Here is a 14,532-nt window from a genome sequence, read left to right on the forward strand (position 1 = left end):
TACTGCTAATTTTAACTAGAGATGTTTGGCTACATGAAAATTTTATATAATTCCTTCTAAGGAATTTTTATATGTGATAAATAATTTGACAAGTAGCTATATACTTTAGGAAGTCACATTAAATGCTGGTTTTTGAATGGAAAGACTAGCATTTCTTACAGGTCTGTGACAAGGAAGGCCAAAACCATCAGGACTTTGAAGTTCTAAAGAGATTAAAATAACTTGTTTGTCTTGTAAGGTAGCTGCATTAGGCTTAAGAGGCTGTGCTATACAACAGTGTACTTATTGTACAGTGATATCATATTTATTTTTATTTCCATCATTCTTTTACTCTGTAGCAAATTATACCCTTATGGTGTCCAGAGAAGACTAGAATTGGACATAACTAATTAGGGAGTAACAGAAGTATTTTCAAGCTGGTAGTTGGTCATATTATAAATTTAATGTGTTTTCTGTGATCTTGCAGCTCATGTGGCTCAGGCAGGTCACTGATAAACAAACATAAATTCATCAAGCAAAGAGTATGGAAGACTCAATTTAGTGCTATGACTATGCCAGAAATACTGTGCATACTTCTTTTGATGACACTTTTAAAAATTAGTCTGGAAGAACAGGAAAATAGTTAAAACCACAATGTTAGAGTCGGGTAAGTAACTTTCACCAGTGAAAGACTTCAGTAATCAAATTTAAATACTTAAAATAATATTTAGAAGCAATCTGATGAATGTCAAAATACCACCTTATACAATTAAATCTACTACACATACCACATCAGAACTATCAAAATTGGATTGCTAAGATATTTTTAAAAAGAAAAAAAATTCTCAATATCAAAACAAACAAGCAAAAAAAAAAAAGCCAATAACACACACACCAGAACTTAAAGGTTGATAACTTAATTAGAGAATGAGATTTCATAACCATGTTATACAGAACTATGATGGTAGTTCATATCTGAGTTGAAATATTTATGTGCAAAAAGGAAGTACACTAAGCCTCCTAATCAACAGTAAAGAGGAACAGATTTCCATTGTTAAAGAAAAAACTGCACTAAAAATTACCAATTCCTCATTTCTGCTTCTTACTAGGCAGTGACTCTGCAAAGAAAAAAGCACTAACTTCCTGGTCAATTTCCAGAAGAGCACCGAGAAAGTGGTACTAAGTAACTCTCAAATGGGAAAATACGAAGTTATAAATTTGAAAAAAACCCATCATTTTCATAAAAATAACTGGGGAAAAGGGAAAAATATAAAACTGTTGATTCCTGGAAGCAACAGTATACACGGCATTCAGGGATGTCTGCACAGATCTAGAGAGTGGCCCAGGCAGACACACACCACAGGGGTTGACAAACACAGGAAATACTCCTGGATGCTCACAACACTTCCAAAACAACGTGCTAGAACACTGATGCAAGCAAGGACTCGTTTCTGTACAATACACCTCGCTTGGCAATTCTTAATTTCCAAATCTGGCACACCGAGTGAATTAAAACTGAAAAGTTATTGAAAATTTTTGCAGACTTACAGCAGCTTAATAAAGGAGCAATTTAAAAAGTCTCTCATGCAACTCAAACGTCACTGTGAAATGTTATCAAGGTCACTGTTACTTGCCATCACCACCAAAACTCATCCATTTCTATTGTTCCTACAGATCTGCAAACACCTCTCCTGTACTCTTGGTGTCCAATCTCTCTCTCAATAGAATTTTTATTAAACATTTTTATTTTTTACAGAGCATCAGTTCAAAATCCCCACTGAGAGCAGAGTAGAAACACCCTCAAGGTTTCTTTTGTGGTTGTTTGCTAAAGGGAGCAAGACCAGAAACCTGTAAGAAAATGCTCTGTGCAGTGCTGGTTGTGAAGCAAAAGCAGTAACATTCAGAAAATCATGGATTCCCATGAAAATGGCACCCTGCTGCTGGATCACACGCTTCAGTCACTCATGGCACGCTGCTGCCTGGGGAGTTGTGCTGCTGCCAGGAAAATGACTTGCAAAGGGATGGAAAAAATGCAGAAGTTTTATTTTGAGTACACAAACAACTGACTTCTCAATTATTTTGGCTTCCTTCAGATAAGGTTTCTGTTCGGCGTGACAGAGATGAGCCAGCAGGCATAGATCGTTTTTGCTGCAGAAGGGGAAACCCGTGGAGTTGCACTCTGAGGCAGCTCTGGGGGTGGTGCTGGCAAACACCCACTCCAACCAAATGGATATGGGAATTCCTTTCCACTCCCCAGCACATGGGAAGAATTATATTACAGAAAATTACAGTATAAAAGATGCATGCTGGAGGTCTCTTGCTTAGTAAGACATTCAAAACGTATAAAAAATACCCTCCCCGCAAAAGAAATACTGTAAAAGGAAACTATTTTAAACTTCATTATAATGAATGAATATGAAATTTTAATTGCAGGCCTGGAAGCTGGCTTCTGCCTTAAGAATAGTAATAATTACCAGATTTCATTCATTAGGAGCAAACAGAAGACAGACATTTGAAATGGCCAAATTACCATTAACTTTTTACATGCAGTATCACTCAGTTAAGACAAAAAAGGGAATGAGAAGATTAATCATTTAAAATACTCAATAGGTGGCCTATACGCCATCTTTCCATAATTAAAACTAGGCCATTGTAGTTGAGTATTCATTAGACTTCACTCAAGAAAGAGATTGAAGAAGATGCAAGTAGCATATATCAAACAGAAAAATGACAAAACCAGACATCCATCAATAGAGGAATTACAAGACTCAAAGTTTCTCCAAGTAATTTAAGCAAAGTTAAAAGTTATGGAAAAATTCCCTGATGTCAGGACTAAAAGAAGATACAGTAGAATAGAGTAAGCCCATAAAAGGCAAAGAAAAAGTGAATGGTGTAGAAAAGGCTATTGTTTTGTAAAAAGGCATAGGATAATTCAAAAGTACCTCTTCAGAAATTACTGGGGGTCAATTGAGATTTTGGGTGAGCTCTTTTTCAGTCCAAAAGTAACTGATTTAATGACCACATGCTAAACAAGTATTAATTAGCATTTTAATAAGCACTCAACACACTTAGGAGAGCTGTCTCTGAACACATTTTATTTGATGTTCTTTTCGAAAAATGAGGAAATATAACGGAAATTCAAGAAGCCTTAAGACATTGCTAAAAATGGGCTGATATTTTAAAACATCAAGCTGCCTATTCTAGGTATCCACATGTCCATTAACCTTCTACCAACCCCAAGCCAAAAAACAGTAAATATGATAGAACTCTATTAATAAAGTACACAAGGGTTGAGATATAATTAATGACAGTCAACAGTTCTGGGAAAATTAGTTTTTAGAATCAAAGAGGTATGACTTCATTCTCTGATGAGACTAAAAGTTTTCCCAACAAAGGCAACTTTGAAAATGTAGCTAACTTTTGTGGTGTACCTTGGTTTTTGTGTACAAGACAACAACATAACTGGTGGCATAAAGTTTCATTAGAACACAGACTGCCAAAGATGAACAACTATTCAGATGATGCATCTTCAAAAGCAAACAAGAGGAACTATTAATTAAATAGTTATAACTCCTATGTGGTCTGCCACAATTTGAACTATGGCTGGCACTTTTCATATTTATTGAATATAGAAGTATAAATCAAGAACTGGTAATTACCACAGATAAGCACTAGAGTGGCAGATAGGTACAGGTAATCACATAGACAACACATGACATCATTTGCATGATAACAACACTTTCAGATGAATTATTTTTTAACATAAGGAAGTGTAATCTATTACGGAAGAGGCAGGGAAAAGTGCATCTCCATGGGAACAACCATTTTCTGGAACGACACAAGTATGAATGGTGGGTCCAGGAATGTCACTGGAAGCAGCTATGAGTCCTGCTGTTTCTCTCCTAAGATTTCACAAGACTCATGATTAATTATTGACAGACTACTAAATGACATTTTGTTGGGGTTTTCTTAAGTTCAGTACCTGATATTTTGGCAGCAGCTTCAAGATCAAAGTTGGAAACAGATTTGGTTTAAGGAGTAATACTCATGACCATCATTCACAACTGCGCTGGGTTAGGAGGTATTTTAATGAGAATTTTCTTGTGATCCTTGGAGAGACAGGCATGATGATAAATTAGACAAATTTGTATAAAGAGAACTTAAGAACTTACTTCACTGGCTGAAGCAAAACTTTCAAAAGCTGTTTCACTAGATGAAGCATCAGTCTTGCAATTTGCAAGCCTTTGTTTAAAAAGAAGGAGTGCATTTTTGATGGCCTCTCAGAACAATGGATCCTCTAAGGAAGGACACATGCTCTGCTTGTTCTGAATGGGAAATTACTGTACAGCAAGACAGGCAAGACTTAAAGACTATAGTTGAGGACTCCGATTCAGGAAAGGTAAAAAAAAATTACACATATACGTGGTGCGCAGCACATACATGTTTCTTTATGGTAAAGAGTTCACAGCACCTAAACTATTAAAAAAGAATACTCCTAAGTGCCAGCTCTTTTGAGTGGATGTTAATAATAATCTGAATCAGTCTGTGAGTCAGGTATGCCTTAGGCAGTTTCTCACTGTCACAGGATGTATGAGCATAAAAGAGCACAAGAGGTGCTTTACACTCTGGACGCTCACCAGGTTAAGTGTGGTCACAGCACACGAAAAACCAGACTCCATCATAAGGTACTTTCAGCCTCAGCTGAACAAGCACACTGAGAAAACCATTAGAAAGGGAACAGGGAACAAGTAAATTGTCATAACAGTGCTTCAGAACTTAAAACACCATGCAGGTATATGCAAAGGGCTGAGGTTTGGAAGATGTGACACTAGGGATGGCTTAGCCATGAAACCACCACGCTTTTTTTCTCACACCTTTTATTCGTTCACCTCCAGTGATGGGAAGCACCCTGCAGCTTTGTTAAGACTGAAAAGATAAACATGCACATATGCTAGGACACACCTCTGTTCCTTCACTTAAATTTCTATTAAAATGTTAAAAGGTGTTTATATCAAGCAAATACTGCCCACATTTTACATGAACACTTGATATACTACAACAGAACTGCAATACTTTCCTAAGGCAGCTTTCAGACAAAATACATACACATTAAATTTATGTTTTAAACAAAATAAATCTGTATAAAAGGAGCTTAAAGTCACAACTGGGACTTTGATTTTAACCACACAAATCTTTAAAAAGGAATAATCACATTTCCTGGCACTGTAATCAGTATATTCCAAGACTGTCTGTAGAAAGGACTATGGAACTAAATATTACCATGGTAAATTTTATGATAACCTTGTTTGCCTTCCCCCCATGCTGTAGTCCTCAATTTCCCTATACTTTAGGGAAAATCAGCAGTGGAAGACTAGATAATGAAGGAGTGACTAAGAAACCAAAGCTGTTAGAAACATCATTGGCAAAGGATAATCCTACATAAGCTATTGCTGCGTTATTTTTATGTGAACCTTTTAGCTTTCTAAAGTCTAATTCCAAAGTCTAGTCCTAAAGTCCAATCCGAAAACCTAATTTTTCTATTGAGGAGTCATTTTGTACAGCAGCCTGCAACAGAACAAGTTTTCCCTATGTAAGACTTCATAAAGCACAGGCAAAAAACCAAAGCAGAAGAAAAGAAAACCCCTCAAAACACTTCCAATGTGCCTGTTTCTGTTTTATTCATAACATCCTAAAATACCACTAGAAGGTTTTCCTGGCATAAAACAAAAATTTATCACTATGTTTATAACCTTTTCTAGCCGTATGCAAAGCCCTTTTTAATCAGTCCTTTAAAATCATAGAGGAAAAAAAAAATCACTTGACTTTCAAATAGGTTTCTTTAAAATTTCTTCTCAAAAATTTTCAAAGCTGGATTATTTTATATGTATGATATGCTGTTGTGAAGACTTTATGTGCAAGTATAAAACAGAATACGTATTTAAGGACTTGGAAGTCGAAGGAACATCTTAGACCACAGAAACTTAACCCCTGGCTCTGTACATAGCCACACTGTAAAATCCCATTAATAAAGTGATTTAGCTTTGGCTATGATACCTATGCTGATCAATCCAGTTTACATCCTTCAACTTTCAAGTGAGAGGACTTGGCATGAAAGGAGAGGATTCAGCAGTTGGTATCTCTATGAAAATAACAGTTCTTCGGCCACTGAAAATACACAACCTCTGACAAAATGAAACAAAAATGACCTCTTTTTCTTCTGGATGTGATGCAAGAAAACATGTTACAGATTTTTACACACAATTCTCCACCCACACCCACTCTCTCTGTCTCTAATTCCCTCAATCATCCACCCACCATGTCACCTCAAACTAAGGATAAAGACAATCCAAACACGCACGTTAAAAGAATATTTATATGCACATTACACTTCCAACCTGAAACTCATCAAGTCTACTAAATTTATTCCAAAATACAAAAGGACTTACCCAATGTGTCTTTTAGATTTTTAACCAGAGAACCTTTCTTCAAGCTGTTTTTTCGCTCCACATAATTTGATGGCACATATCCCGTTTTGTTGGCCGCGTTTCTTACCCTCCACCATGTCTTAGAATCATCTAATAGCCAAAGACGCTCATTTTTCTTGATGTCAAGTTCTTGGTCCTGCTGTGCAGTGTAATCCCACTTTGCAATAACAATAACTTCTTCTGTCATCTTTCATGGAGTCCTTCTGAAACAAAATATTAAAACATTATCCTCAGTAACTTATGTCATATAATTCTTACTCTTTTTTTTCTTTGAATTCTTGTAAAATAAGCAAGAAACAGGCTAGGAAAAAATGAGAATGTGATACAGGGAAAACCATCTTTTAAATACAAGGGAAGTCATACTGACCTTCCTTGGTTTTTCTGGCACTAAAATATGAGAACACCTTGATAGTAAACTCTAGTCATAATGTATTACATTCAGTCCCTCAGAATATATATAAAATATTATCTGGATATATATTAACAGAAGCTAATTTATAAAATCCATTTGGTTTTTGTATATAGCATTATAAAAGTATCCTATGTGTGGCATTCCAAGTTCTGATCTGAGAAAAAAAAATAAAATAGCAGTATTCCAAAAATATTTTTTCCTTCTACACTAGTTCCACATCCCCATACCAATATCACATGTAAAAGTTTTCTACATTTAAATAAAGTTGTCCATGTTTTTTTAGTAAAAATATAAGAAATAATTCAAGAAGTAACACAACCCAGAGGGAAATCTGCCATCAACAAGAGGGTACTGTCTTGAGCAAGCCTTTGTTCACCGTTTTGTGCAGGCAGCACAAAACTGCCTTTAAGAGTCTTCACTCCCCCTTTGCTCCCAGGAAGATCCCAGCTCAGCACAGTCCTGCACCAGGCATTAGTCAGCAGGGTGGAAAAGAGCACCCACTGGATTTCATTTCTTCCCTACCTGAAACATATCCAGAGTTCCATTAAGACTGAATAAGTTGTCTTTTTCTCACTTACCTGTAAGAACAATGATCTTTTTCAAAGCTATTTGTCAGCTGCACAAAGACAGCTGCGTGCCTCCATGTTTTCCTACGCACCCCAGCAATTACCAAGAACAATGTGAAGGGAGCATAATTGTATGCAAGGAAAAGTCCAGTGCTAGTAACAATAAAATTCAAATACATTATAATGCCAACCAAAACACGTTGATTTTAATCCCTCTAAATTCTGAGAAGTCACCTAAAATGTTCTAATTGCTGCCATGGGGGCTGGGGGAGAGGGAAGTGGAAGAGGACAGAGAGAGCAGGAGATGAGAACATATTTGAAAATCAATGTAACAGATTTGGGGTTTTTTTAAAATGAAAGGTGTAGATTTCCTTTTAACTACAGATTAGTAGAAAAAGGTGCCAAAGTACTTTATTAATGTCCAAAGATTTTTGTAACATTTGACTTTGTTGCCTAGGTCCTGGAAGTCCACAACCCTATCTTTTCCGATACCTAATAGGTTATGTGACAGAAAGGTAATAAATAAACCAAACCTCATTTATAAAGTCTGTTCAGCATGTAAGTTATATCACCTATATTCCAAAAAAGTTCCTTCTGCAGTCTGTAAACACACACACACTTCCTCCTTTAGCTACAGTACAAACTGTGAAAACTGCATGCCAGACAACCCATCTTATCTACTCTAGGAAAAATAAGTGCTTTCCTTATTTAATCTATAATCATAAAACATAATAGCAGACTTTATTAGAAATGAATAGCCCCCTCTTATCATTAATTTGATTCCCAGGAGCACATCATATAGGGCTGAGCTATGGTTGCTAAACCATTTGACAGCAAAGCTCTGGCAAGCACCAGTAACATCACCCCTCCTAGCCAAGGCTATGATTTTTGAAAATCTGAAGCAGAGATCAACAGGTTGAAGTTTTTTCCAATCAAAAACCAGAAAGAACACACAACAATTAAAACATTACTCAGATATGCATTTGCATGGCTGAGGTCCCCAAGATGAATTTAAAAAGGAGCTCTGATGCTTTGAACAACTAAGAAGCCCAACCCTCACAGTTCAAAGAGGATGTGACACAGTGGAACTGATAGTTTTCCAAGAAAAAAAGTCAGTAACCATTCAACCATTTTTCCCCCCTAAAATAATAATCCCATCTGACAATGACAGAGAAGAGCCTGAGCTTTGGACCTCAGTCTCCAATAAACTGCCCTGCTTTCTGACTGACATAAAATGGACAGAAACCCTACAGGTCGATAAGCTGATGTAGCCACAGGGCACAGCAATCAAACATGTTCTGGAAGTTGGTGTCATCAATATAATCTACCCCTCCAATTTAGATTGGTTTATTTTATTTCAGCAATTGTAAAATAGTCAATTCTTTCTATTCCTGGGGACATGGAGAACATGAAGAAATAGGACATCATCAATGTAATTGGTTGATGTTGCCACTACATAGGCTCCCCTTCTAAAAAAGGCTATTTCCACAATACAGGCAAATTAAAATGATCTACCAATATTACAGCATATTAGTAATAAAAAAACCCCACACATTAGAAATAATATTTGACTAGTGACTGGTGGACAACTATTAAACTCTTCCTATACCTCTGGAGAAAAAAAAAAAATTGAATTTACTCCTATTGTTAGAGTCTTCAAGTCTTTTCCCACGGTGTTGGGTGAGGACAGAAGCACAAGAAGAGACCATTACCATGGCTGACAACATCAACTGCAGTCCTCTGAAACTCACCAGGACAGGTTGCTCAAACCTACTCAATTTCTTAAATTCCCATTAGTGTAGACATGTAAAACTGTCACTATGCCTGAGAAATGATGTCATTTTGCAAGCAGACCTCTCGCATGTTGCAATTTTGGCAGAAATATTCAGGTACAGAGAAGCCAAGTTTGTCAAGTACCATGCTAACACATAACCCCCTTCAGTAAAGTAGTCCAGATTTAACTGAACGTTCAGCAGCACAAGCTTTCCTTCCCAAGTGGCAACAGGATTTAGAGTCAAAATGCATAATGTAATTGCAGCTAAACATTTGTCCATTTAAAGCTGTATATATGTCTGTAGAGTTTAGTTGTGTTGGGGTTTTATTTTTTCAGTTTTAGGTTTGTTCTTTTCCTGAGGGGGAGATTTTTTTGTGTTTTGGGGTTTTTTGTTTGTTTTATTTTGTTTTTCACGTGGGGAAATGCATTAAAGTTCTTAAAATTATTTCCTTATCATTACATCATTAGACTGGCTCCATCTAGGACAATATGGCTCTTCCCGTGACATCTGCAGAGCTAAGATTTCCTAGTATGTGAATAAGGACACGTTTGTTTCCCAGAAGGGGGGCTGTAGAATTAATAGTTTTGAAATGCTTCTGCAACACAGCCATGTGCCAAATAAAAGATTATAAGCAGACGACATAACTAGATTTAGGGGAAAACGAAAGGAAAAAACAATAGCACAGCCTCCCAAAGCATCTGAGAGTACATAAAAACCTGACGTGTACTGAAAGCATGAAATTTCTTTAGTGTACCACTTACAGACTGCAAAACAAAACACACCACAGTTCCCACAGATTTCAATGGCAACATGAGATTCCTTCACATCAAGAAAATGAAAATCCATCACTGCTGAGAGCATACACTTTCTGGAAAGTTCATTCTCAAAACGATCAGAAGTCCTAGAGCTGAAATACTGAGTTTTCTTCTCCTACTCGACAGAACAACATTCCACACTTCAGAAAGCACCAGTGAAAAGCTTTGAAATACTTCTGCAAGGAACTGTAAGTGCACGAAATGCAACTGCCTTTCCTCCATAAAATATTTTTTCACACAACCCTGCCCATATCAAGTGGTCATTTGCTTTACTTTTATGGCAGTCCAACTTCCAACCTTAAAAACCAAAACCAACCCAAAATGAAGACACTGCATTAAATGAGCAAACAGAACTCCACAACCCGACCTTCAAAAGGTAATTCTTGTATTAGTTACATGACCAATATACAACTCCAACTCCTTTTAATCCAGCAACTCCTTCACTGCTATCAGTCCTAAAAAACTGATTTATTTTACCAACATGGTCTCTGCTGAAATGTTAAAATTAATATAGCTTAGACTGAGCTCACCTATTTTCAGCCATTTTGTTTCCCCCCTTCAGTTTAGGTTTTTGTTAGGAGAGGAGTCCTGTCTTCAGTGGCAGCTGCCCTACTGCAGAAGCACACATGAAAATTTTTCTACACAAAATCATCCTTGGGAGAGAGGGGAAGACTGCAAAATTGCCTGGCCAAGAGTCAATGAACAACATCTCAGCCAAAGTCAGTTATGGCTATACTGAAAGCCTGCTCAGACAGGTGAGGAACATTAACTAACCATATGGCAGAATAAAGGCAGACATTGGTGGAATACCTAGTACTGTAGCTTCTGTACAACTTTATGAGAAGAAGGTCCAGAAAGGACAAGGTTATCTTCAATAAACTGTCAACAATCCAACAACTTAGCAATGACAGGAAAAAAAACCCAAACGAACAGACAAAAAAACATCTACACCACTTTGAAGCCATGCTTAAAACTGAACCATGCAAGTAATATTTGAGATTATGGAAACAAACACAAGCTTGTACAACAAGCTTGTAAATTTACTAGTGATTCTTTATGTGAAAGCTTTACTCAGTGCCATTTTCAATATCAAAGTACATAGAATTGCTACACAGATCTCATCCTTGTTTTACCAGGCTGGGATTTCAACCCCCACTCTCTCCCTCTCCCCATACAGGACTAATATATTTCTCCCACAATGATAAACAGGAAAGGACCCTTATCAGCATGCCACATGACCTAGAATCTTCTCCTACAGACTGACACAAGTTAACACCATGACTAGTTTGACTCCCTGGTCCAGTGGGTAGAAAAGCAGCATTTTTTCTTGCCCTCAAGAGGAAGGCTCATGGTTTTGTCAAGGTTAGTTAGGATAGTGCAAACAGGAGGTATGTTTGAGCTTTAAAGCTGCAGTGAGAAAGGAAACTATTGCTCTCCTTGCTCACAATTTATTTTGCAAAAAGGAACATGACTGAAAAATGACTGACAGTAATGCTTGAAATTTAATCCCTCACCAAGGGAACAAGCAAAAATTCTAATAATAGGCAGTACCAATTGATATAATAGACTATTCTGGAATTGGATGTCTTCCTAAGACACGCTGAAAGAAAGGGACAAAATTGATACAGAGGCTTTTACATGACACTGATGTACATAAACCACCTAATTGCTATACAATATTAAGTGAGATATAATTACTGTATGATATTGAGTTAATTACATGGGGAGAATGGAAAACTAATGATGTATCACTGTTTTCTCAAAGATTTGAAGGCTGACCAACCTCCCCTCCTGTCCCCAAACTCTGAATAATCAAAACGGGTTTTGAACCCTGCTGCATTTGCTGCTGACAGGCCACCTATCTGGTGTCCACCTGGTTTATCTTTCATAAGCTATGGCAAATAGGCAATATGTGGTCCTCTAAGGTAATACAGCTGCAGAAAATAAATTTTAAAAAGTCTGTGTTCATCAAGACCTATTTTATAGTACCTACTATATTCTTACTTGCTGTAAGAATGTACTTACTGTATTCTGCAATGAATGACTTCTATTAGATAACTTCATCTAAAGTATGCTCTGAGTTTGAAGCTTTCTTGTTTATGATGACAAACAGTAGGCAGGCTAACCAATCTCTGGTTAGCCTGCCTACTGCTTCAGGAAGTTTGAAGTTTTGTTTTCACCTACAGTTTTTTTCTTTGTTGCATACGGAGGTGTGTGGTTAGTTTTCTTATATCAGCCTGGATGAATAGTTTTGACATATAGAAAGATTTCAAAAAAACACATTTCTACGTTTGAGATTGCTTCACTTACTTCTTGAGCATCAATAAAACACCAAATACAAAAACAGAACTCAGAAGGCATAAAAAAGAACCAGAAATGTGAATTCATATAAACACTTGTGGAAAAGAATACACCTTTTGGACCTACTTTTAGCTATTTCCAATGAAACATGTTTTTAAAAAACAGGAAAATATTATCTTCATTCAAAGGCCAAAGTTAACCTAAACCAAGGAAGATATATTTCTAATGATTTCTACAAGGAAATACCAAAATGCAGAGCTTTAAAAAGAATAAATGAACTGATCCAAATTATAGCTAATTGCAGCCCTTTGTTAAAACCAGTAAAACCCTTTCCATGTTTTGTTACTTGGGCTTTTGCTGGTGCTTGGACAAATAGAGAGAGAGAGATGGATGACATAAAGGCCACCTTGTCTAACTGCTTCTGCAGTTTAACACTTTAATACTTCATATAATGTATGTCAATCCCCCCCAAGAGACACATTTCTTTGCAAAGAGGTCACTGCATCAAAAATTACTGTAAGACTACTCTCTCTCTCTTTTAAAGGAAGTTAACTAAATAGCTATAGTGAACAAGCATTCATCACCCAGCTATGTAGTTCTGAGGTGTCAAACCGATACCTGAGCAAAAAAGCCCCCCACACCCAGACAGACTAAAATAGTTAACTGTTTTAGCACAAGCTTGACAATTAATTTGGGGTATTTCGCTATTAGGTCTCATTAGGATGCATTGATTACAGAACTAAAAGTGATAGCTGAGTAAGTGCAAGTAATTATTATCTAATTTACTTTGGTGTGCAAACTGAAGACACAGTCACAATCAATAGATGTTGCTGTCTGTACTTTAGGGGGTCAGTTTTCCAAAACTGAAAGTAAAGATGAGTGGAAGCTGTAAAAAATAAATGTGAGCAAAGATGTAAATAAATTAATCCACAGCAAAGGAGGAATGTTTTATTACAACTTCCAGTCTACTCTCACAATTTAGCATTTACAATAGAAGTATTGGTTAAAAAAATAACCTGTTTAAGAAGTGAGGTAAAAAGCTCTAGAGGTTTTCTGCATCCCCTCTCCCTGGTCCTTTCCTTGAAACAGAAAAACTGATAGCAACAAGCTCAAGCCTGGAAATGCAAACTGAAAGTATTGGAAGAAGTAAAATTTAACTCATCAAGAACTACAAAAAAGGTATTATAACTGCACTGGAATAATTTAAATATTAGCAAAAGAATAAGTACAGAATTAGAATATTAAGTTGACTGCACATGATACAGAAAATAGTTTAATACTTTTTTCTACACTATGGGATTATTTTACAGAGACAACCATTTTCTTCTGTGTCATTAACTAGCATATAAAAGTAATAAGAAAAATTAAAACTCTTTTAATGTTCATATGCACCCTAAGATATCAGAAACAGCCACAAAGCTATCAAAGTTTTACCTATTCACTATTTTTTTTTTTTTTTTACTTCTTTTGAGATCCTGGTTTAGGTCTACCCATCTACCCAAGCTGGACAAATTTAACAACCAGCTAAGGGATAGCCCCAGCCATAACGCAGGAATGACCCAGAGGCAGGCTCAGGAGGCACTGTGAACTTTTCTGGCAGCAACATGACATTTGTTTCTATGTGCAAAAAGCACTTGGTTTCCTTTAGAGTCATTTGGGTGAAAAAGATTAAAAAAAAAACAAAAACCCAACTCGAAAGGCCTAATTACAGATGAAAAGGCAAGGGCAATCCAGGCTGGTGCAACAGTTAATGGCAGGAGAGGCGCTACAGCCTGTGCACCCAGGCAGGACAGCCCTGCCACAGTGCCCTTCTTCGGGCACCACAAGGACAGGGCTTTTAGATACTTCCTGTCAACATAACCGGGAGATGTATCTCCAAAAAAAGTGAAGGATCACTCTCAATTAACCAGTAATTTAGAGCTGAACTAGCTAACCTAACTTGCCACCTGCCCACACACACCTCAAACCCTGTCCCCTTGGTGTGGGCTGCCACTGTTCAAAGGCACAATGCTGTGAGGGCTGGGGTTTGTATCTGCAGCCAAATGCCTTTAACAGCTGCTAGGCAAGGTTGGCCTCTCAGCCCCACAACATATCTGATATCCCAATCTCTAATACAGCTGCAGATGTGTGCCAGCACCTTGTATCTCACGTTAGAGAACAACTGCAAACAGGAAACCTCAAGAGTGGTTTAGTGGTAAC

General features: G+C 37.0%; 1 protein-coding gene across 3 annotated transcripts in view; it reads right to left on the reverse strand.

The window, feature by feature from the left end:
- The window catches only part of NCK2 (NCK adaptor protein 2), an 85,730-nt gene that overhangs the window by 24,631 nt on the left and 46,567 nt on the right, over positions 1-14,532 (reverse strand). For 2 of the 3 annotated variants that reach the window (XM_085053993.1, XM_085053972.1), the window contains one exon: positions 6,426-6,667. In XM_085053993.1, coding sequence (XP_084910119.1) covers positions 6,426-6,651 — 226 coding nt within the window. In that variant the 5' untranslated portion in view covers positions 6,652-6,667. The remainder of the gene's footprint in view (positions 1-6,425; positions 6,668-14,532) is intronic. The other variant, XM_085053982.1, reaches the window with a different exon arrangement.

The sequence above is a fragment of the Lichenostomus cassidix genome, chromosome 1 (assembly GCF_008360975.1).
Source record: "Lichenostomus cassidix isolate B80296 chromosome 1, HeHo_3.0, whole genome shotgun sequence".
In the NCBI taxonomy this organism is placed as follows: domain Eukaryota; kingdom Metazoa; phylum Chordata; class Aves; order Passeriformes; family Meliphagidae; genus Lichenostomus; species Lichenostomus cassidix.